Here is a 23,340-nt window from a genome sequence, read left to right on the forward strand (position 1 = left end):
TCCGCTTTGATAGTGTTATAATTTTCGATCAGCTTCCAACCACATTAAGCCACTTTTACACTGCCCCATTGTTATATCAGATTTCTAGATTTTTATTTCAAGTCTGAAAGTTTTTGTTTTCACAACGGCATTGTAGGCGAGAAACTAATAAAATGCAAAGTAGCATCTAGTTCTCGTATAACCCCTAAAACAGTCTGCAGATGCACTTCCAAAAAGACAGGCGTTGCGAGAAATGAACAGATCAATTGCATTGATATGTCATAAACGATGTCAGGCCCAATAGCTGAATAACGGTACACAGCGGTGCATACATGCGTACAAGATTAGGGGTTTTGAAAACCACCATACCGGCCCGAAAATCAACATTTTGAACATGAGCGATCGCAGCCCTCCCTGACTGTCCAACTGACGGTACATTATAATAGTTTAGTTATTGTTAGATTAATTTAAAGCCGTTTTATCAATTTTTATCACTGATATGTTAGCATTTTTTTTATTTCATTCGTGCCTTCGCTTGGCGGGTCACAAATAAAACGCGGTGGGTCACTTTGTGACCCGCGGGTCAGTGGTTCGCCATCCCTGCTATATAGGCTAATAGATAGATAATTTTTTTCATTTTGAAAATTAAAAAAAGTTGAATACATAGAACGGAAATTCAGGGAAGTCGTCAAAACTTCAAAGGAGGTTTTCTAGCATGAGATATGGACTATACCATGAACAACCTCACCTTGCGAGATAGAATACAAGTGAAAATACACTATAAGATAAAGTGAGAATCTATATCGAAATATTGGAAAAGAGTCATTTACGGGTCACCTTATTCAACTGTCAGTATGATAAATTATAAATCGCAATATGAAACACGTGTTCTTACCGTGTTCACGAGTTCTTACCGTGTCAAGTGATCAATATCTGAAAGCTATTATTGATTGAGTCTGCGTGATATACATTCAAATGAGAGGCGTAATATGAATATAAAGACATATTTGTCCTGGTATTTTGGATTGCGTCTTTCATTTGCGGCGTGAAGTGGAGAGCTGAACTTGTAAGGCCACCATGTAGCTTTCCTTCAAGCCTTTTGCATACGTATATCTCAGCATCGCTCCTCTTTTATTTCTCGATTTTTCAGAATAGTTGAATACAGGTGAATATTTAAGTGTTTATCTTCAAGAAAATCAAAATGATGAAATACACGAAGATTCGCATAGGCGCAAAGGTAAGATTTTTAAATAAAAAAATATAATTCCGGCTCGGCACAGTTGAGAATTCGGTGACGTCCTTGTATATTATAATCATACTCGCTGTCTTTTTAGCAGCCCAATAGCAAGTTCATTACGAAAATGCCAATTCATATAGATATGTTGCAATTCACCTCTGTTTATAACTGTTCTAACTTGACGTGGTTCGGTTAGAAGCAAAATACATTCATAAAATGAATCGTAACCCTTTTTTTGGAAGATGTTCGTTATATTTGAGTCTACTCTCATTATATTCAAATACACACTAAACTATCAATATATATTCCCATGCAAATGAAGTGCTGCAGTCGTCAAATTCTATTATTTTATTTATTACACGTTGGAGACATTTAAAGCACGACTTCGTGTTAAAGCAAATCATCCATTTTCTTATGTATTAAAACTCATCATATTCATTAGGACGACACGGAGGTATTCGAAGGACTAACAATGAACGAAGCGGCAAAATTTATATCAAAAACTCCTGCTGGTCGTAAAGTAAGTCAACTACGCTGTTTTATTGTATTCCCATGATTTGAAAAATTGAAAAAAAATGGCCCCAATTTGTAAAAGTTTAATTAAATAATGTCTAATCTAAACTAATCCTGGAGCGTATTTCAATGTTAGAGACAAGTAGTGACCACGACTGGATTTACATTGTTGTAGCATGAGTTTGAATACAAATTAACAAAACCCTTCATTATTGTAATGTGAATTGCAATAATTTATATGTAAATCAGAGTATCAATTTGACAACTACTTATTTGATTCCTTGCCTAATGGAAGAATCGGTGATATTCGGACACGATAATTTGTTACATTATATATTTTAATACCTCTCAAACGTTTTACAATTAGAATATTGACGACAGTTTCTATATATGCGATTTCGGCGATCTTGCAAAGAGGCATGAAAGATGGAATGAGTTATTTCCCAACACGCGTCCGTTTTATGCAGTGAAAGTCGCTCCATATCCACCAATGATTAGGTGTTTGGCTGCAATGGGCGCTGGATTTGACTGTGCAAGTCAGGTGGGTAATCTGATCGCGCATATGTTTGGTTTGTATTCACTGTAGACTTGTATGTTAGCACGAGTGTATAGGTTAGTATAACCAAGTAAAACGTAGAATCCGAGCACCGTAAGAATGTTAATAAGACACTTGCATTGTTGTGATTGCAAAGTTTAATTTGCGATAACATTTTTCACATCTAACGATAAGAAGACAAAAATGTATTTCTGACTACTTCGAGTGTATGAACTATATTATGTTAATTTTATTTCATAAGGAGGAAATTGATTTGGCATTAAACAATGGATCAACTCCGGATTCTATCATCTATGCCATTCCTTCAAAACCAGTCTCATATATTATTCATGCAAGAGAGAAAGGAGTGAAAAAGTTGGTATTCGACAGCGAACTAGAACTTCACAAAATCAAAAAACACTTTCCAGATTCAGAGTAAGATTCATATTTTCAGTATTTGTATTGATTTGTCTACAATTATAATTTATTAGTTATTATTTAATTATTATAAAGGTTTTGATGAAAATCACAATCAGATAACGATATAATCAAACATTTAGTATTTGATAGGATAGGATGGAATGACATATATATTAGGGTGACCATACGAATTCTTTTTGGAGAATTTGTCCTCCCTTCTCGTTAGAAAATTTACGTCCTCCGAGGACACTCTAAATTGTAAAAATGTCCTCCTTTTTCACAGAATTAAAAATTTAAAATTCTCTTGTGATAAAATAAACAGTTTTTGATTTGTTAAGAAAAGTCAGTAAAGTATAATTATCATTATACATATGACAAGCATTGCATTGTGATAGCATCCACACAGGGTTACTCTAATTTAATGCATAGGCAGCCGGTACTTGTTCGTGAAATCATTTTGTTCTGCAAATATGTTTTACGTCATTTCACCTTGTATTTTGCAATTTAGAAATGTTTTTATTTTAGCAGAAAATTACGTCAGTATGCCAAGTAGGTTATGCCGAAATGGAAAACCCTATTTTAGGAACTAAAGCAACAGTATTCAGGCTTTGAGTCTGTTTTCTATTTCGGTCTGTTGCTAGTATACTTAGTTTACAATTTTAACGACAAATAAATTGATTGTTATGTGTAGATGTTTTTCTAATAAAGACAAAAATGCATTATTTGATTGTCAATTGCTGTATTGCCACTTCTATATTTAATCCTAGAAATTAGCATAATGTAATGTATATCTTAGGCACAAGTGAAATATGATTCTACCAAACGATTTGTCCTTCTTTTAGAGTTTTGAAATATGGTCACTCTAATATATATATAGGTAAAAAACATAGCAGAACGAATCGTGTAAATATATTAATTGACTTAATATTGAACTACTGGTTTGTAAGCTGTTTCATTTCAAGGTTGGTATTACGAATAACTGTTGAAAATGCCAAAGCTGAGTATCCTTTCGGTGACAAGTATGGTGCAACAATGGAAGAAGCTCGTCATCTTATCAGTGTTGCACACTTAACCAACATGAAGATAATAGGAATAAGGTTATACAATTAAAATTATTAATTAATTTGTAGAATGCTATGCGTATATTTTTCGATATTGAAATCCGGTTTCTGGTTTTAAAGTTACCCCTTTAATGATAAATCAGCAATGGCTATGAAAACATCTGAACAACTTATGCAAAATAATGTTATAGAATAAAAAACTTGAATGATATCTTTAATTCAGCTTTCATGTTGGTAATGGATGTCTCGACGCTACTTCATACCAAGAAACAATTAAACAAGCAAGAGAACTGTTTGATTACGGAAAAACATTTGGAATGAATTTTGATATGTTAGATATTGGAGGAGGCTTTCCTGCACTTTCGGAACCCGCTTTGTCTATTGAAAACGTATACAAATTTAAACTTTACTTCCACCAAGTTTTTTTTTTCATGTCTCTTTATCACTTTTGATGACTTATGATTTATGTCATCTAATTGTCCGTTCTCCTCACTTTTCTATTGTTCTAAATTTTCTTATTTTTCTCGGTTTTCCACTTTTGCATCACATACATCTCCAAGTTTTTACTCTTCAATTGCACCGTCCTCTTCATTGTTCTTTGTACTAATTCTACAACTCTTCATGAGTGCACGTAAATTACAATGTGTTTTCAGATAGCGTCAACCGTGAATGATTCGATAAAAAAATATTTTCCTCTTGAAAAATTTAATGACTTAAGAGTTATCGCGGAGCCGGGAAGATATTATGCAGCAACTCCATTTGTTTTAGCAACAAACGTGATAACAAAACGGGGTAAGTGATTTTATGAAAACACCTATCGGTTAAAAGCCGAACATTTAAAAAAGATTCCATATCAATCAAGCACAATCGGATCGAAACCGCTGATACCCTAATAATGCACAGAATTGAACACATGCTGTCGCAAAAATACTTCATTTTAAATTTATATATATAATCTTTATATAATCTCTCTCTCTCTCTCTCTCTCTATCTCTATCTACATTATGTATATATCAAACTATTCTAGAAAACACAAAACAACCTAATGTGGATGTTGAATACACTATCAATGAGGGAATCTACGGATCTCTGCAGTTTGCATATGCTATTTTACCGGGAGAGGTAACTCCCTATGTTCCGGAGGTAGTATATCGTAATGTATATATATCATATATATAGTTGGCAGTTATAATTCGCGATTGCTGAGTACAGATATTTGGCGATACTTTTTGCTGGAGTAACAAAAATATTTTCATCATAGGAAAAAGCAGACAAGGATCGCCATTATGCTTTGCTGTGGGGTCCAACTTGCGACAGTCGCACTTTAGCGAAGAGAATGTTGGTGCCAAAATTGGACTGCGGCGACTGGCTGTTTTGGAAAGGTAATATACACTTCCTGAAATCGAACTTGAAGATTTCAAAAAATAAGATTTTTTGACCAAATATCCCATATTGACATGTATATTTCTTGTCATACAGATGCTGGAGCTTACACTTTTGCACGTTCAAGTGGTTTTAACGGATTTAAAACAACGGCATTTTACAACATTATTTCAGCAGAAAATGAGTTAGTACTGGTTTTATCCTGAATTCACTTTTATGATCAAATTAATATAATTATATAATGATGTTATCTTTCACACGAATAGATACTCCGATTGAAAAATAGCAGTTAATGACAAACGAAAGATTAAACTTTCCACTAGTTTGAACTTATCAAAGATAAATATATGTAACGGTATTTTACTTTAATTCAGGGAGATATTCTGGTCCCTGATGAATGGCAAAATCGAAATATCATTGGGCGGATAAGAAGATTGTCAGAAGTTGCCATTTGATGAAAAAAAAATATTAAGCAGAAATATATGTTTTATGTTTATATTGTTAAATAAATTTAAAGATTTTGTCACATGTTTTAAATTACGATGTAGTAGGCCTATTTGGTATCTGTAATACAATTGCAAAAGAAGGGTTATGAATATTTACACAATAAAATAGTGTACTGCAAGTGCCCGATCTATTTTCAACTGTCAGTCAAAAATATCAGATTATACACTTGAACAGTCAGTCATTCAGCGTAGTGTGTCGTTTTCGATTTGCTTACTGTTTAATGGAACTAAAATAAATATTATTAATTAAGAAACGTTCGGATACAATTTTTAGATTCAAGGCTATTATTTATTTAATTTATTAGTGTTATTGATAAAACTCTTTAATTATAATAGTACTCGTTGAAAATTCAAATTCTACTCCTTGTGAAGACGACTTAGTCCACAACAAATGGAGTGATTTTGTTGTATAGCAGGCAGTAGGCCAATTCCCAATTCTTTCTTTTCACTGTATGGCCCTGTAAAATTTCATTTCGGAATTCTATAGCCAGATATCGGTGTAACGCCAGATAGATTGATGAGATTCCCTTTAGACCTAACCCATATCAATTCGTAATACATTGGATCAATTAATCGACTGGCGAACGATTTTTTGAATCCAGAGTCCAGAAAATCTCGACTTATAAAGAGCCCATTCTATCACATGAAAAATAATATTAAGGAGTAATTACTAATCATTGCTGCATTTTATCGGAATTATATATCATATTGGGGGAATTATTTTAAACTGGAAAGCACTAAATTGTTACAGTTTCGGATGCATTTCCAAATGATCAAGTTATTTTATGTGAATTGTGCTTAAATGTGAATGAAGTTTTAATACATTTGTCGTTACATTTGAGACTGCTTCCTGCGTTTGTCCCAAAAAGTGGAGAGTAGGATGGTTTACCGGGCCAAGATGTTCTGAACATTAACGTTTGCCATAATCGTTTCCATAAAATTGGTAAAAACTGTCCGTTATACTGATACAGAAATGTAAACACTTTGTATATTCTAATCATTTCCTAAAATCATAGCGTTATTGGTTGCGTTGTATTGAGTGTTTAGCAATGTTCGCGTGTTTCCTGTGCTCATGACTTTGTAGTTGGTCCTTATTTGCACTTTGAGTAATTTTTATTCTTTCGTCAACTCTACTTATTAGTGATTACGTAGGTCAGGAGTGTACAAACTGCGGCCCGCGAGAAAAAATGTGCGGCCCACGGAGAAGAGCCAATTTTGAAAGGTGTGCCCTCGAAACGAGATTTTAGTTCATTCATTCTGGTACGTGCGAGCAATACCAATCTCTTTGCGTTGCAAAGCCTATACCAGTACCTGGGCGCCACTGCCATATTAGAAAGACTGGCCAGCAAAGTCCGACGCTCCCGAAGGTCCTGGAGGTCCCAAAATCCTGTTGAAAAATACACAATGTTAAAAAAACGTATTTCTCAGTGAATTCGTTTAAAGTCGGTGCGACAATCAATTTGAATATCAGTTTCTTTGGACATTTATTCGTTTTAACTCACCATTCCCGCATAGACCCCTTACAACGTCGTAAAATCAACAACAAAAAGAAACAATTTTGTGTCTGAAACTACTAGAAAGGCTATTTCTTAAATGAAGGTGCGGCCCACGGCTTTACACAGTGACCTGTTTCTGGCCCTCCTGTAATAAAGGTTGCACACCCCTGGACTCTACTAGATAGAAACAGTAAATATATATATGCATAGGTCATACAAAAAAGAAGAAATGAGGTTACCAGGAAAATCAGATGCCTGATGGACCAATTTGAAACAAACTCTGAGACCAACGAAGTAAACGATCTCTTAAATACAACTGGAGGAATGTCATAACTTTCCATTGAACAAACATCCGTTTAAGAGCCTCTCTCTGCTTCCCATTAATGGAATCAAAATTTCAAATAAATTAGTGAACAATGCCATTTTGTCTGTTGCTGAGTGTATTATTATTGGGTAGGGTTTTTGTTGAATTTCATATTCCGTTTGAGTCTTATCGATTTTTTTTTTATTCTTGCCCCCCAAGAATTATTGCTTATTGCAGGAACTATTATGTCTTGCGTCGATAACAATGCAATGCAGCCTGCGCAGCACATTCCGAACAATACCACAGGGTGGAATGTGGTTGCAGTTGGTCGAGCTCAGGGGAACAAACTCTTTAATACTAGCACGGAGTCAATCACTTAAATACAACTGGAGGAATGTCATAACATTGCATTGAACAAGCATTCGTTTAAGAGTTGCCTATCTCTGCCTCCCATAAATGGAAGCATAACTCTAGTAATAACATCAAATCCCCCAGACAGAAAAGGTGAAACGCGAGAATATGCAAGCACATTGGTTTCATTAAAGTTCCTGGGGAACGTGGAGATATTTTGCACTGAATGAAGATAGAAAAACACTGAGCTATACAGTGTTTGTCTTCGCTCGCTAATAAAATTTGATAATCTCTTCGGAGGTAGAATCAGTGAATAATGCACCAGTTTAATATTCAAAAACAATTTGATCGGGATTGGCAATAGACGAATAGGACAATATTCACATTCCGACAATCAATGTGTTAAACAGCGGAAACAACAGTATATATCCAATTTTTTCAATCCGGTAAGGAGAGTCACACAAATATTTCTGTGATCAATTTCAATAGAACAACTTGGTAATTGCGCGGGAAACCATGCTGGTTATCATCAAAACTTCATTAAAGTAAGTTTATACTGATTTAAATGAAGAGCGCAGTTAATTTAAAACAAATTGGTAAACAATACCGTTTTGTCCTTTGCTGAGTGTATTGATATTGGGTCGGTTGTGAGAGGATGAGTGGCAGATCAGCCGTAATTTACCACGTAATCCAATTTTCTGTTCAGCAATACGGGTTTTTGTTGAATTTCATATTTCGTTTCAGTCTTATCGAGTTTTTTTGATTCTTGTCCCCAGGAATTATTGCTTATTGCAGGAATTATTATGTCTTGCGTCGATAACAATGCAATGCAGCCGGCGCAGCACATTCCGAACAATACTACAGGGTGGAATGTGGTTGCAGTTGGTAGAGCTCAAGGGAACAAACTCTTTAACACTAGCACGGAGTCAATCTCTTAAATACAACTGGAGGAATGTCATAACATTGCATTGAACAAACATTCGTTTAAGAGTTGCCTCCCTCTGCCCTCACATAAATGAAAGCATACCTCTAGTAATAACATCAAATCCCCAAGACAGAAAAGGTGAAACGCGAGAATATGCAAGCACATTGATTTCAATAAATTTTCTGGGGAACGTGGAAATATTTTGCAATGAATGAAGATAGAAAAACACTGAGCTATACAGTGTTTGTCTTCGCTCGCTAATAAAAGTTGACAATCTCTTCGGAGGTAAAATCAATGAATAACAAACACATGTCATGCACCAGTTTAATATTCAAAAACACTTTGATCGGGATTGGCAAGAGACGAATAGGACAATATTCAGATTCCGACAATCAATGTGTTTAACAGCGGAAACAACAGTATATATCCAATTTTTTCAATCCGGTAAGAAGAGTCACACAAACATTTCTTGATCAATTTCAATAGAACAGCTTGGTAATTGAGCGGGAAACCATGCTGGGTATCATCAAAACCTCATTAAATTAAGTTAATACTGATTTAAATCGAGACCCCAGTTAATTTAAAAAAAATTGGTAAACAATACCGTTTTGTCCTTTGCTGAGTGAGAGGATGAGTGGCAGATCAGCCGTAATTTACCACGTAATCCAATTTTCTGTTCAGCAATACGGGTTTTTGTTGAATTTCATATTTCGTTTGAGTCTTATCGAGTTTTTTCATTCTTGTCCCCAGGAATTATTGCTTATTGCAGGAATCATTATGTCTTACGTCGATAACAATGCAATGCAGCCGGCGCAGCACATTCCGAACAAAACCACAGGGTGGAATGTGGTTACAGTTGGTCGAGCTCAGGGGAACAAATTCTTCAATACTAGCACGGAGTCAATCCGCGATCTTTGGGGGCTAGGGCTAAAATACAAGTGTACATGGCATATCGAAATTAATTTGTTTGGATGAGTCTCAGTCATTTGTCCTCTAGCTCTGAGAGGTGGAAAGGATACTAGTGCCATGCTATGGACTGTTTTTAACTGAGGTTGCAACAATACATGGTCAGGGTATGTTGAACAGGAATTAAGTAGGCGAGGGTGAGACAGACCGACAATAAAAACCTATGCCGTATAATCTATATATGATGTAAGGTGATTCCTATATCGTATAAAAAATAAAATAAAACCCAGACTACAATATAATAATTCAAGTTGAATTTTCGTTTAGTATATATGATATATATGTTTTACTTGGATATATATTATTTGCTGATAGCAATATTAGAGTATTTCGATATTCAGGGAGTCTTGGGAGGTTTTAGATAAGCGTATTATTGTCTGAATAATTTTATTTTGCTGTGAATGCTCTTACAATAAACCACGATCGTTTCATTTGATATCCGATTGCAGATATATTAACAGTATTAAATGAAAATAAAATATTTTTTAGTTTAGTTTATTTGTGGAGAAATGTTTTAATATGATCAATGTAAGGCACTTTTATTAATCTGAATATTAATTAGTACGCAAATATACGCAATTTCCCATTTTTGTTTTCAGACGTCTAAGTTGTATGTGATAATTTGTAGGTCAGACTGATTATAGTTTACCATATAAATAAAAATCTGATTATAGCTATTGATTAACGCATTATGGAATCGGTAAAAGAACAATTTCAAGCATTAGATTTTGCCATATTTGGAGGTATATATACTTTTTATAATATTCTCATCGAAGTTTTTTCGTATTTGTATTTTATAGTATTAGATGTTGTAGTTCACGGCAGTACTTGATGATTCAAAAGCAAGAATACGCCTCAAATTTGGATGTGCTAGAGCTAGACATATCTCGGCTGCTTAGAATAAAATTCTGTAATACAGTTGCATGCACAAACAGCAAGGCAGTATAATTTACGATATCCCTTGGATATTGTGAAAAATCGTTCAGAACATATTTCAAGTCATTGGTTTTTATTGTGATACATACAAACAAACAAAATTCCCGAAAATAGATATTGGATAATCAGTTTAACCAATCCATGTCAATGCTCTATAGCAGGGCTACTCTACTATTTTTATCGAAGATCCTCATACGAAACTTCAAAATTATTTGGGTCCGGTCTTTCCATAAATTATATTTCGGCATCCTTAAACGCGCACTTCCTCGACCGGCTAATGATTATTAGCTAATCAAGATTTTTCATTATGGTGTTATAGTTCTTTCCGTATATATTCAAAAATATAAACATCATTTTATAAAAGAATACTACAGCAGTGGTGCTAATGATCCAAAATAAAGAATTAGGTGCGGTCCGAATCAAATACTCGAAAGGTTCGAATTCGGACGGCGGTCCGACAGTTGAGTAGCCCTGCTCTATAGATATAAGTTAGCTTGCTGAAATAATTTATTTATTTTCTTTCGGATGGTATTGCAAATCATATCATTTATTTTCAGCTGTTTTCATTCTATCTGCTACTGTTGGAATTCTCTTTGGATATAAAGATCGCAAAAGCAAATCTACCGACAACTATTATTTTGGTGGAAGAAAAATATCACCGGTAAAATATTATGGGTTGAAGTAACATCATATTTATATATTTCTTCATTGTCATTTATCAATTCACAACTGAAGTGCGGAATGCACCAGAATAGTTCATTTTGCGCTGCGATTATAGTTGATACTCTTTAAAACAAATGATCGTAAACAAATGATCTTTATTGCATTATATTCAAGCTTGCATCGCGAGATATGCATATTCTTAAGTTCTATCGCTAGAAATCATGGTGAACATTGTAACGATGATGATGTAGGGCAATTATTTGCTACAATGTTTGTGAATAAATCGTTTGTGGGTGTACACTTATATTCGAGTGAGATCTATGATGTGATATGCTTCACCTATTTATCCCGGGGGATAGGAAAGCCAATAAGACGGCTTAATCATATGGCGAACCACGGTCTTTCATCCGGTTACCAGTCTATGACGGGTATGAGATCAATTGACCATTGAGGTTTTAATTTTCTAGATACCAGTTGCAGTATCAATTGCGGTTTCGTTCGTTTCAGCCATAACAGTAATTGGAGTGCCGGTGGAAGTCTACATGTTTGGCACTGTGTTTATATGGTACAACGTATCACTTCTTATGACAAATGCTGTGGCATTGATATATTATATTCCCGTGTTTCATAGGCTTCAGCTCAACAGTGTATATGAGGTACAGTTAACGACTAATTTATATTTCTTTACCTTTATGTCAATGTTAGAGAGATTCGAGCCACTGTTTTCAATAGCCCGAAGTTACTCGATCAACTGTAACGAATTGAACTCGGTATCGTCTAACCCGGCGATTTTAAAAGTGGGGGGTATCGCCCTCAGTGGCGAAAGAGATAAATCAGTGAGCGAAAACCCCGAAGTGGGCGACAGAGGGGCGATTGCATATTTTCGAAAAGTCAGAATTCACGGAGTCACGGTCATGGAGATATTCATTCCACTGGCGCGTCCGTTGGAAGTAGATCATGACGACAAGGGATCTTTTGTGTCATATTCGGTATTTTCATATTTATTTTATTTCTGAGTAGTGTATAAAGTATCTTAACAAATTTTCAGAATCCTTTTTGTCAGAAGCGCAAAGTTTTCTAATAATAAGTTACTCTCATTCAGCGATGCAGCCAGGGTAATCGAACCACCACCCCCACCCTCTTTTGAAATGTCGGGAGGTACGAACTGTCGCCAATAACCCGTGCAATTTGCACAAGATAAATTTTGTTGAAATCGCCGATTGTTATTGCCAGCGTGGCGTGGGTATTTAGACCGTGGACATCGGTATTATACCAGTAAACTATATTTCCACGAATTCTCCCTATCTCACAAGTCTCGCCAGGAACTGTGCCTGCAGTGTGAAAAACTCATTATTATGCGATCATCTGAAGCGCTAAAAATAACCAATAGATTGAATCCGCAACTTAAATTTCCGAAGGAAAATGAGGCAGTGAATTTTAAAACTAAAAAGCGGTGTTACAATATATATATATTAAAAATATAAGGATAAACATTATAGTTTTTGTTTTAAGATCGCGCCAGATTATAATCGCTATTTTAGACGTTGAAAATCGCCTAAATTCGGCACACATTGTGTTCGGTCGGATACTATATCATAGTCACTGAAGTTTAGCCATGCAAACTAATTATCCAATGTCGAACTATCGCCGTGCTGCACTGGACTTTTTCTCTGGATTATGATGGTGACATACAAGCTAATCAACGTAAAATATGTCCACTAAAATTTTATTGTACTGTAAATTTTTCTGAATCTCTATCTTAAAAATAATCTTAAGCGACAGTCAGCGTTCTGAGAACAGATCAAATTTGATAAATTCCCACGATCGCAAAAATTCTGATTATCTAATTATGTATAATCCGACAGTTTACCAAGTATTTTTATATGCGTGGATTGCCTTAATATTTTAAAGCAGCGTTTAAACTTTTTTTAATAAGCTTTTTTTATTGGTGTCTGATTACATAAACTTTACAAACTTTACTCAGTGAAATTAAATAATATTTATAATAAAATAAACATGGATATGACGTTAAAAACTGTCACTAAATATTATTGAGTTGTGAAACGGCCATAGTTTAGATTTGCCATATGAAAGTATAATTCCTCAACAAGTCGAAAATGAATCAAATATTAAAGCAGTACACATCTCCGACTTGTTGTGTTGCGACTTGCGACTACTTTATTCGTTGAATAACATGTCAAGTACATTTTTTCGCTTTCCGCTTTTTTCATTGATATTGGTACAAATTGGAAACATGGTCCTATTCTTCTGTCCTATGTTTTACTGGCATATATATTTTTGCGGATGCAATGCATTAAAAGAAAATGTGTCAATTATTATAATAAAGAGTAAAGTTTATAAAAATGTTTTAGACTGGGAGGCGAGAAGTCCAGCAGTCTTTTTACAAATAATTATTTCCCATAGTATTCGAATCCAAGCAGGGTTAATTGACGTCAGATGACAAACGTTTTCCTTCCGCTTAGCAACATGCGTCTTGATGTCTCAACAAAACTATGATTGCATATTTATCCATAACATCTTTAATATAAATTGTTATTGCTTTTTATTTCAGTACTTAGAACTTCGATTTCATCCAGTACTTCGGAAGATAACTTCAGTGATGGGAATGATAAACACGGTAATTTTTTCGTATATATTATTAGTTTTTATGATTCTGTGTCGATCTCATAAATAGTTCTAGTCGATGGTACATATTCGCAATTAATTGCAATGTATTCACATTGTTATGTATATCATATTACAATTATATTATCGAATACTTACTTTTCCGCAGCAATTACTTGGCATAGGCATGTCGAGCTTTTCGAATCTAAAATGTATATATATTAATGATCAAGATGGTATCATTTTGTATAAATAATTTTTGACAACAGAAGTCAAAAAGCAACCTGTTACATGTCTGCGCGACATTTTATTTGAAAAAATCAATAAACCGGTCGGATAAACGATAAATATGATACCGTAAGTCTTGTTCGTGTTATGTGCCATTGTCTAAATAACAAAAATATACCGATCATAGCGTCATTAGAAAAATTGCAATAACTATTTGCTTGGACACGAAGTGGACTGATGGATCGTTTTGTTATTAGGTAGTTCTTGTTCTTCTTCTTGTTGTGAAGGAATCGCTTTGTTCTTTAACTACTGGATCAATTGCTATGAAATTTACAGTGATTGAAGATTGTTGTTGTTGCAAGAAGTCTATTAATCTTTTCACCCTAAATTTCCTATGAGATCTGATATTTGATCCAAAATTTCGCTGTATTATTTTATTCATGGTTTTTAATTGATCAAGCGTGACGGCCGTCTTCCGTTTAGATTTTGCAAAGTCATGCTACGCGAAAGTTAAAGGTTATTACTCTAATGATAAACCACGGTAGGCACTATACGGTGAACTACTTCGTTTTGGCATTTCTGTGCAGATATTTGAGCACGGCTTGTTTAACACTGTACGTACATGACGTCCAAGTCTCCTTAAGCCGACAAAGCGATAATTTTACGACCAGGTTTGCAGCTCCCAGTTTTCTGTTCTTGAGATGACATCTAAGCTAGTAGACGTAAGCTGATCGCTTGTTTGATGTGATGTGAAAGCGCTTCAACATTACTATTTAAAACACAGTTTTGGTTCTACGTAAAATATTGTTAAAATAATTTGGAATTCATTCTTGCAGAAAAATATTATAAAAAATATAATTTTTCATCAAAATCATCTCACAGTATTGCAGTCCAACAATACCATAGCACATTTCAAAAAATGTTATATATTTTCTAATATAACTTGAATCGAAATTGAATATGAGTTGACGTGTTTTCTAATGTATATTATATTTTCAATCTAGATGTTCTATCTTGGACTTACGGTGTATATTCCGTCTCTTGCATTAAGCGCAGTGACACCAATGAATTTGTACTTAACTATTGCTATAACCAGCGCAACTTGTACATTCTATACGACCGTAGTAAGTAATATTACAATAATTTCAATTTATGTTAACGTCTGATTTTGTGTTAGTACACTCATGCTACATTTCATCTTCGCAATTATACAGTATCGATCATATCAAACAAAGTAGGGTACTTTTTTTTTTTATTTAGACGTTAGACGACCGCAGCGTTTAGAAAATTATGTATTAGATTTATGCAAATCTTACCATGTTAAAGTAGCTTACGCAGCGACATACATGGGTAAATATGACGTTCAGTTTGGTCTTATCAATCTTATCCTAGGCTCATCTATCGTTGTAGAACTATAAGTTCGGCATGTTTTTAATGGAGGAACCTGTTATTGAGATCGATAAAGATCTGTTCCTGAATTTTGAATCCCATCACTGGGTACATACTACCAAATCGCAGTTCTCCAAATAATTTTAAATTTAAGTCGTGTATCATTTATTAGAAAAAAAATCGGGACGTGAGAAAGAGTTCAATTTCTATCTCATACATTCGAAAAATCTTGAGAATCATTTATTGTGAAGGCAATTTAATTGACGGTGACTTGGTGCTGTTTAATGATGGGTTCTTTTTAATTGTTTTCTTTGTATTTTCTCTATTCTTTGTATTTTTATTCAGGGAGGAATGAAAGCTGTTATTTGGACAGATGTTTTTCAGTTTTTATTTATGATTGTAGGGACGTTATCAATTCTTATCAAAGGAATACTTGTCGTTGGGGGATTTGATATTATTTTATCTGCTGCGGAACGAGGACAACGGAACAACTTTTTGACGTACCGTTGTGAATTATTAATATTTTTTGTAATGCCTGGCTTAGATAAAAACAATTTATATACAAATGACTGCAATACATTTCAAAAAACGTTTCCCCATGTAGAGGGTTCATTTTATGAACTCCTCCTACCGGTGAATAGGTTAAAACCTATACTTCCTACTACCACTCACCTTGGCAATACCACTGGGCGATAAATCTGCATCTGGTATAGGAACGTGGAAGACTGTCGTTACATAGTTTGTTTTTTCATCACCCGTTTCACGACATCACTCTGAACAGGTCTATTAAGGCCGTTGGTTACGTCATTGGTACGTACGGAGCTACCATTTTCAGACGGAATCTTTGTTGTTCGACATTGACGTAATTACTTTATTGATTGAAATCGAGATCTCCGACGTCAAAATTGTAAAGTATACCATGCCATCAAATACACAACCCTGATTAGGCTTAGAGCAACTCGGTGTGCAGTATTCTTGAGCCAAAGTATTAGAGCAGTCGTGGCTGTAAGTTCGTTAGTTAATTTGAATATTGACAATAATTAACTTGTGAGCTATAGGAATATTTTCCAAGGAAAGTACATGCTGTAAAAAAAATTTGTTTCGTTTCATTCCATGGCATTATTATTGGAAAACTATTATGATATGTTTGTCTTGATATCCGTATAAGTAAATTAGGATGGCATGGGATACTACGGCGCGCGGGCCAAATCCGGCCCGCTAGGTAATTCAATCTGGCCCGCCTGATGCTGCCACAACTAAACTGAAACTAAATTTTGATGTTTTAGTTAAAAATAGCTCAAGGAATATGTTAAACTTGCGGTTAAATTTAGTTTTGACACTAGGTTTATTGTTTTACACTATTGCTTTCGTAACACTGTGAACATTTAGTTTTGACACGAGGTTTATTGTTTCCACTATTGCTTTCGTAACACTGTAAACGTTGTTCATAAAATGTAACTCCTTACGTCATACTTACATAGCCCGCCAGTCTTGGTGGGCAAAATTTTTGGCCCCTGATCCAAAAACCGTGCCCACCCCTGATGTAAAACAATGTATATAATTATAAGTTACACAGTGAGTTTGGTATATCTAAATTTCTAATGTGTTGGAAATCTGAGTCTTGAGTTTACCAATAATTCAGGGCTCAGGCAAAAAGAATCACAAATCTTCCAGCTTCCGTAACGGTTTGCATTTATTGCGGCAAATAATTCAATATAGCAAAGTCGAAGAACTTTTCTTTTGCTAAAAGTATATCTTCTGTAATCATTTATAAAACCTTTCCGTATTGAATAAATTTATACAAAATAAATCCAGTTAGAGAAAATTAATATAATAATGTTATTTTTTCTGAATACTGGGGGCCATTCATAAAACGAAGACTAAATATGTTAATTTTACTTCACGAAGATTGGATCCTGATCCCAGAATACGTAGTTCTGCTTGGTCAATTACGTTTGGATTTTTCTTTGTTACCTGCTATGAGACAGTTTGCAATCAGATATTTATTCAACGCTGGCTTTCCTGTCGAACTATTAGGAACTCTAGAATGTGAGTAAATTCTTTTTATAGTATTTGAATCAAATAATAATGATATATCAACTTTTCCAAAAATTGAAATCAAAGCGTAATTTATTTTGTAAAATGTTGTTTAAAGTTATTGGAATAACAAGAATCGAATTTTATGATCTTGAGTGTTTTATCAAATTTAAGCCTGACAGTTTCCATTTTATATTTAACCTCCGTTTGTTTCTTGCTCAGACGAACTTCTATTTTTCAGTGCCGTTGGCGTGAGTATCATTCCTCTTATCTTGTTATCTATGATATCGATCGCAAGTGGGATAGTAATGTACGCATACTACGAAGGCTGTGATCCTTTGCTATCTAAGAATATATACAAAATTGACCAGATTATGCCCCGTTTTGCGGTTGATTTATTTCATGACACACCCGGAATGGCGGGATTATTTGTAGCTGCTGCATTCTGCGGAACTCTCAGGTAAACCATTTGTTTTGCTCGTTATTGTACTAAGTATTGGCTATTTTCAAAATTTTCGATATTTCAACTTAAAAAAGCCAATTACGAGTTATACGCCAAAGCGTTCAACATTATGTTAGTTAGTCATCTACGCATCGGAAATATTTCGAGTTCAATCAGTCCTTCGATCAAAATCCCTAGCATTTTTATGGTTATTGCAAGCACACGACTTGGCTCTCGATTTAACGCATTGAGTGGTTTTCGAATGAAAATTCGATTCAGTAACTTTCAGTATCCAATTTGTAGCAAACCTTGTTTAGACCAAATATGCTGCTAGATTTAGTGTTTATGCTATGATATAGGAAATATTGTTATGATTAAACATTGTATGTTAACATATACAGTGAACGATTTATCCTTAAAATCGAGAACTTTTACTGCAAAACTATTAACGAGATGGCTAGCAGAGACCGCCGACTTATCGATCTAGCGGCGTGTATCCCTCTGACTGAATAGCGACACCGCGTGTCCAATCACTAATTAATTAATAACTCGCTAATTATACGACATAATTCAACCAATTCAATTCAAATTAATAGGCTTCTGGTCCGAGATTTGATGAATGCACATGCAGATGAATTTAGGGCAGATTCAACCTCGCTTTCGTGTGATATCGCGTAACATACGAAAGTGTCTAACAGACAGACAAACAAACAAACAAATACCTAACGTACTTACCGATCAAGATCGATAGGTAAAAAATATTTGACGTGAAATAAAATTGCACATTGATATTTATTCGATGTAAGCTATTTCTTTAAATTTACAGTACAGTGTCATCTGGTGTTAATGCTTTGTCATCGCTTTTAGTAATGGATTTCATCTTACCCAAGTTTCAAAATTTAACGCCAAAAAGAAAACTTATAATTAGCAAGACGGCTAGTAAGTTCTTTCTTTTCTTTTGCATGTAGACATGACTTCAGTCAAATAATTTACCTGAACAGACATTTATAGTATTATTATATATTAGGGATTGTATGAGAAAAAATATGGCCGATTAATACAAATATGACCAATATTATTTGAGGTAAAATAAATAGGATTTTCTTTAATCATCCATACAAATATAAAACTTGGTTCTATTTGAATATTGGAGTGGAGCAATTTTTTTTGTTTTCAGGTCTATTCTTTGGAGCACTCGTCATGTTATTGGCGTATCTTCTTTCTCTTTCACAGTCGAACGTTATGCAAGCAGTGTCATCAATTGTCGGTTTTATTGGTGGTCCAATTCTTGGGTTATTCACAATGGGTATATTTATGCCATGGATAGATTACAAGGTGAGATGATATTTTAGAAAATGTATATTTTTCACTAGTTAGTATATTGAACAGTCCAAAGTTAGTTTTTAATATTAGATATTTATCACCATTTACATAATTCACATCATTTACATAATTCACGTTTCCAAAAGGGCTCATTTGGGGGACTTCTACTAGGACTCGCTTGTACAGGGTGGATTGGAATATCGGCTATGGTGTATTCAGTAGTAAATTCATCTGCGTTGCCTTTATCTACACAAGCCTGCAATATCACAACGTTAACAAACACGACATTGGACAAAGTTTTCACAATATATAATACTACTCTGTATACGGAGACTACTGAAAAGTATGTAGCCTACAGTGATTCTCATTTTACAAAAATTTGGATCATTTTGTTATTATTTCCAGTATATATGTTGTTGTTGGTGGTGTATTCTTCTTTTTGTTTTTACCATTGTACTTATATTTAACTACTGGACCAATTGCTTTGAAATTTTCAGTGGTTAAAGGTTGTTAATGTCCCTAGGAGGTTATTATATATTTGTATTTATTTCCAAAATTTCTGTGGACACAATGGTATTCTTATTCACCTTGGCGTATTGTGTGGTGACGTCAACAAATATATAGTAAAATAATTATAAAAATAATTGTAGCGGTTCCGCAAAAGCATGTCAGCGGATCTGGTGCTTAGCCAAAGTCGGAAGTTTTTTTTATAGGATACGGTAGGCTACGGTTCCGGCACTGTTGAAGATTTGGTGATACTGTTGTGACTCGGATCATATGGAATTTCGATTCACGTTGAAACTTGTAGCATGAATCATCGCCACAAGACCCGGGAAAGCTAGGCTGGTGCTGATACCTTTATCTGTATCGCGACCTCATGTTAGGGGATATTGTGCACAGCGAAAGTCGGCGGATCTCGTGCCTCGCAAAAGTCGATAAGACTGTGGTAACGGTAGTCTATTCCAGGGCTACTCAACTGGCGGTCCGAATCCGGACCTTTCGGGTATTCGATTCGGACCGCGCATAAATCTTCATTTTGAATTATAAGCTCCACTTTTAAAATTTTCTTTATAAAATCACTTTTATAGATTTAAAAATATATATGAAAAGAACTACGAAGAACGTCATAACAAACAATCTTGATTAGCTAATATTCATTAGTCGGCCGAGGAATTGCGTGTTTAAAGATGCCAAATATAATTTCTGGAGAGTCCGGACCCAAATATTTTTGAAGTTTTGTATGAGGACCTTCGGTAAAAATAGTTGAGTAGCCCTGGTCTATTCTATAGTGACAAATACCCGCGTCCTACTTCGTTTTGGATTTCGTTTCCATATATTTGAGCATCGGTCTATTGATTTCAAGTCAACTCTTTCCAATTCCGTTTCAGAAGTTCACCAAGCCTTTTTAATGTAATATACTCGATCTCGCCATTTCTCTATGGAGTTCTGGGATGTACAATGACACTGGTAGGAGCTCATGTAACTTCGATTTTCACGGGTAAGTTTACTGGTTAATGTAGGGAAATGTATAAGAATATACACGGATTTTTATAAATAAGTTTATAGTGAGGCTGGATTTTATTAACTTTGTATTGGCCCAGAAAACATTTTGGCATTGGCACATTTTCAGTAATTCGGTCAAATAAAACAGCAATTGTCATATAAAAATGGGTTTTCGCTGTATGTGAAATTCTACAAACATTATTAAATAGCTCAAAGATTATTAAGAAGTTTATGTGAGATTATAGAAACAAAAAAAATGGTCAATAAATATGTTTAAGTAGATATTAATTTCAAACAGGAACTTGCCACAAAAACAGTTTCATTTTCAAACGGTGAACGCACAAAAAGTATATTCTAGTTTCTGAAATAAGTTTATGAGTATTTGGTTTCATTAGATGAGCTAAATTGGCAGAAGGATAAGTGACATGTTTCAATATATCTTTATATGTTAAACAATATATTTAGTGAATATGGAATTGATTTTTTGATTGTAAAACCATATAAATCTTTAATCTTCATATATATGTTCTATTTCAAAATAAATGTTTTCATTTCAATCCAGGTTTCAGCAACCCAAAAAATGCCAAGGAAAAACTTTTTGTTCCTTTGATTGACAATGAAATCCTTCCAGAAAAAATGCGAATATACTTCAGGTTCGGTGTTCCACTCCCTCAAGCAACGAAATCGGGTAACAATGATATACCACATGAGGAGATGAAGATGCTTTGTACAACAGAGCAAAAGGCTGACATGGAAATCTTCAAACAAACATTGGAGCCAGAATGATAGTCACAACGGGGAATAACCTTAGTAATTCAAAACATTATTTGGAATTTTTTTCGTCATTTTCCATGAATACCTTCTCAGAGCATTATAAAGAGTTGTTGTTTTTTTCCAAAAGGAACAGGGCCGTTAACGTTGATATACAAAGATTGAAACGACGCTACGATAAAAATAATATTTGGCCTTTAGTTGATCTCGTAGAGGTAATCGCGTAGATAGACAAACCGGGTGTCTAGTGTAGTATACTTCTATTGGACGTGGCGTCACTTTCACAAATTTTATTCTGTATTGCATCGTCTGACAAAGGTCAGACTTTCGGATGCCTGTTAAGTGTTCTTTCTGTCGCTGCATACATATCCACAGACAAAGACTAACACCATATCATAGACCAGGGGTGGGCACACCGCGGCTCGCCAGACTTTATGTGCGGCTCTTCTCGCTAACATAAATTATTATCCAAATTTTAACTAAAAGAAAAACTTTAATGTGAACTTTTTTAATTTATTAAAAGTCGTAAAGAAGTTTTCGTCAATGATAAAGAGAAATTATGTTTTAGTATGAAAATTGCTGTAACGTTGAATTTCGAATTTAAGTCAGTCGAGTCAGCAAATCTTTCGTCATAATGGTCAATGTTTATTGATGCGTCGGCGGTATTGCAACTTGATTGCGGTTAGTTAGTCTGAGTGACTCTGCGATATGTCCTCAATTAAGAAAGGAAAGTACGGAGATGAAAACAGAGTTGTCAAGTCAGAATGGGAAGAAGAATACGCATTTACCAGTCAGAAGAATGAACTTTTGTGGTTAATCTGCCATAAGCTACTAAGTCAGAATAAAGACAGCAATGTTAAACGGCACCATGAAAAGAATCTTGAAATCATGAAAACGAGACTACCCTCGTAAATCAGCAATAAGGAAACACAAATTAAATGAGCCCAAATTGTGCATATATTTGAGCATACCTGCCTTGTTCATCTATTTATTGTTATTAGACTCTTGTGTGAATTTCTTTTCTGTTCATGGTATTTTGATAATATTAATAAATTCACAAATTCTGCGGCTCTTTTAAAGTTCTGACTTGCAGCATGCGGCTCTTATACTAAAAAATTGTGCCCACCCCTGTCATATACAATGAGAAAGAACTGTATAGATAGGAGAACGCTAATCAACTATATATGCCTATAAATAGCTTGGTGATTTTAGGGGCCTGCTCGGAACAACGCCAAGTTAAGATGTGTCATTGTTTAAAACTGTTCAATCAAGACATTCATTTCTCTGCATATCCGTGAATCAGGCTAATACGCAGTTTTCGTGAGATGTTAGCGTCATCTGTAAGAATATAGAAGTATGCTATAAATTTGTTTATGTCAGCCAAAGCACCCCATTTACCAATATGTTTGACTCAAGTTGTTTCTATCAAAAATGCCTCCAGCAATTGCAATGGGAAAATATTCTCACCTGCAAGAATTGTTCTTATTGTCATGTGATCAAATCTCCGGAAGTTATATTGAACCTAAACAGTGTACCAGGATCAGACCCAATCGCGATCCTATATCCTCGCGCTATGGAAACGGTACAGCTATAGTCGGGGGCAATTTTCTGATTTACAGTTATTGTAAACTACAACAAACTTTAAGTGATACAAATACAAGAGACCAATGCCAAATATATGTTTACGAAGGCCGAAAAAAACGCCACCGGTCGGGATACTAGTGCAGATCGTCAGTCAAATACATAA

At 34.7% G+C, this 23,340-nt stretch overlaps 2 protein-coding genes across 4 annotated transcripts; both read left to right on the forward strand.

Moving 5' to 3' along the window:
- The first annotated feature begins 1,024 nt into the window (after positions 1-1,024).
- Positions 1,025-5,753, forward strand: LOC120331585 (ornithine decarboxylase 1-like). Of its 2 annotated transcripts, none has more exons than XM_078113681.1 (11): positions 1,025-1,216; positions 1,659-1,736; positions 2,097-2,270; positions 2,527-2,699; positions 3,647-3,781; positions 3,969-4,134; positions 4,399-4,537; positions 4,773-4,888; positions 5,007-5,127; positions 5,225-5,312; positions 5,503-5,753. In XM_078113681.1, the coding sequence occupies exons 1-11, from the start codon at positions 1,181-1,183 to the stop codon at positions 5,555-5,557; spliced, it is 1,281 nt and encodes a 426-aa protein (XP_077969807.1). In that variant the 5' UTR covers positions 1,025-1,180; the 3' UTR covers positions 5,558-5,753. The 2 variants fall into 2 exon arrangements, with proteins under 2 accessions (XP_077969807.1, XP_077969808.1); XM_078113682.1 differs by having other exon boundaries at positions 1,071-1,144.
- A 4,544-nt stretch (positions 5,754-10,297) lies between these two features.
- Positions 10,298-22,815, forward strand: LOC120331581 (sodium-coupled monocarboxylate transporter 1-like). 2 transcript variants are annotated; one of them, XM_078113761.1, is made up of 13 exons: positions 10,298-10,419; positions 11,170-11,273; positions 11,743-11,931; positions 13,848-13,913; positions 15,133-15,252; positions 15,863-16,017; positions 17,426-17,566; positions 17,796-18,014; positions 18,823-18,935; positions 19,174-19,331; positions 19,466-19,662; positions 20,708-20,817; positions 21,385-22,815. In XM_078113761.1, exons 1-13 carry the CDS (start codon positions 10,368-10,370, stop codon positions 21,606-21,608), a joined length of 1,848 nt encoding a protein of 615 aa, XP_077969887.1. In that variant the 5' UTR covers positions 10,298-10,367; the 3' UTR covers positions 21,609-22,815. The 2 variants fall into 2 exon arrangements, with proteins under 2 accessions (XP_077969887.1, XP_077969888.1); XM_078113762.1 differs by lacking the exons at positions 10,298-10,419; positions 11,170-11,273; positions 11,743-11,931 and adding an exon at positions 12,166-12,264.
- The last annotated feature ends 525 nt before the right edge of the window (positions 22,816-23,340 follow it).

Source organism: Styela clava, chromosome 6 (genome assembly GCF_964204865.1).
Source record: "Styela clava chromosome 6, kaStyClav1.hap1.2, whole genome shotgun sequence".
Lineage (NCBI taxonomy): Eukaryota > Metazoa > Chordata > Ascidiacea > Stolidobranchia > Styelidae > Styela > Styela clava.

Excerpts from the sequence above, each read along its gene's own strand:
- LOC120331585 (XM_078113681.1), top strand. The coding sequence starts at position 1,181 with ATGATGAAATACACGAAGATTCGCATAGGCGCAAAG. Across the intron at positions 2,700-3,646 it reads AAACACTTTCCAGATTCAGA|GTTGGTATTACGAATAACTG; the intron begins GTAAGATTCATA and ends TTTCATTTCAAG. Across the intron at positions 4,135-4,398 it reads CCGCTTTGTCTATTGAAAAC|ATAGCGTCAACCGTGAATGA; the intron begins GTATACAAATTT and ends ATGTGTTTTCAG.
- LOC120331581 (XM_078113761.1), top strand. The coding sequence starts at position 10,368 with ATGGAATCGGTAAAAGAACAATTTCAAGCATTAGATTTTGCCATATTT. Across the intron at positions 11,274-11,742 it reads GTGGAAGAAAAATATCACCG|ATACCAGTTGCAGTATCAAT; the intron begins GTAAAATATTAT and ends TTAATTTTCTAG. Across the intron at positions 16,018-17,425 it reads CAACGGAACAACTTTTTGAC|ATTGGATCCTGATCCCAGAA; the intron begins GTACCGTTGTGA and ends TACTTCACGAAG.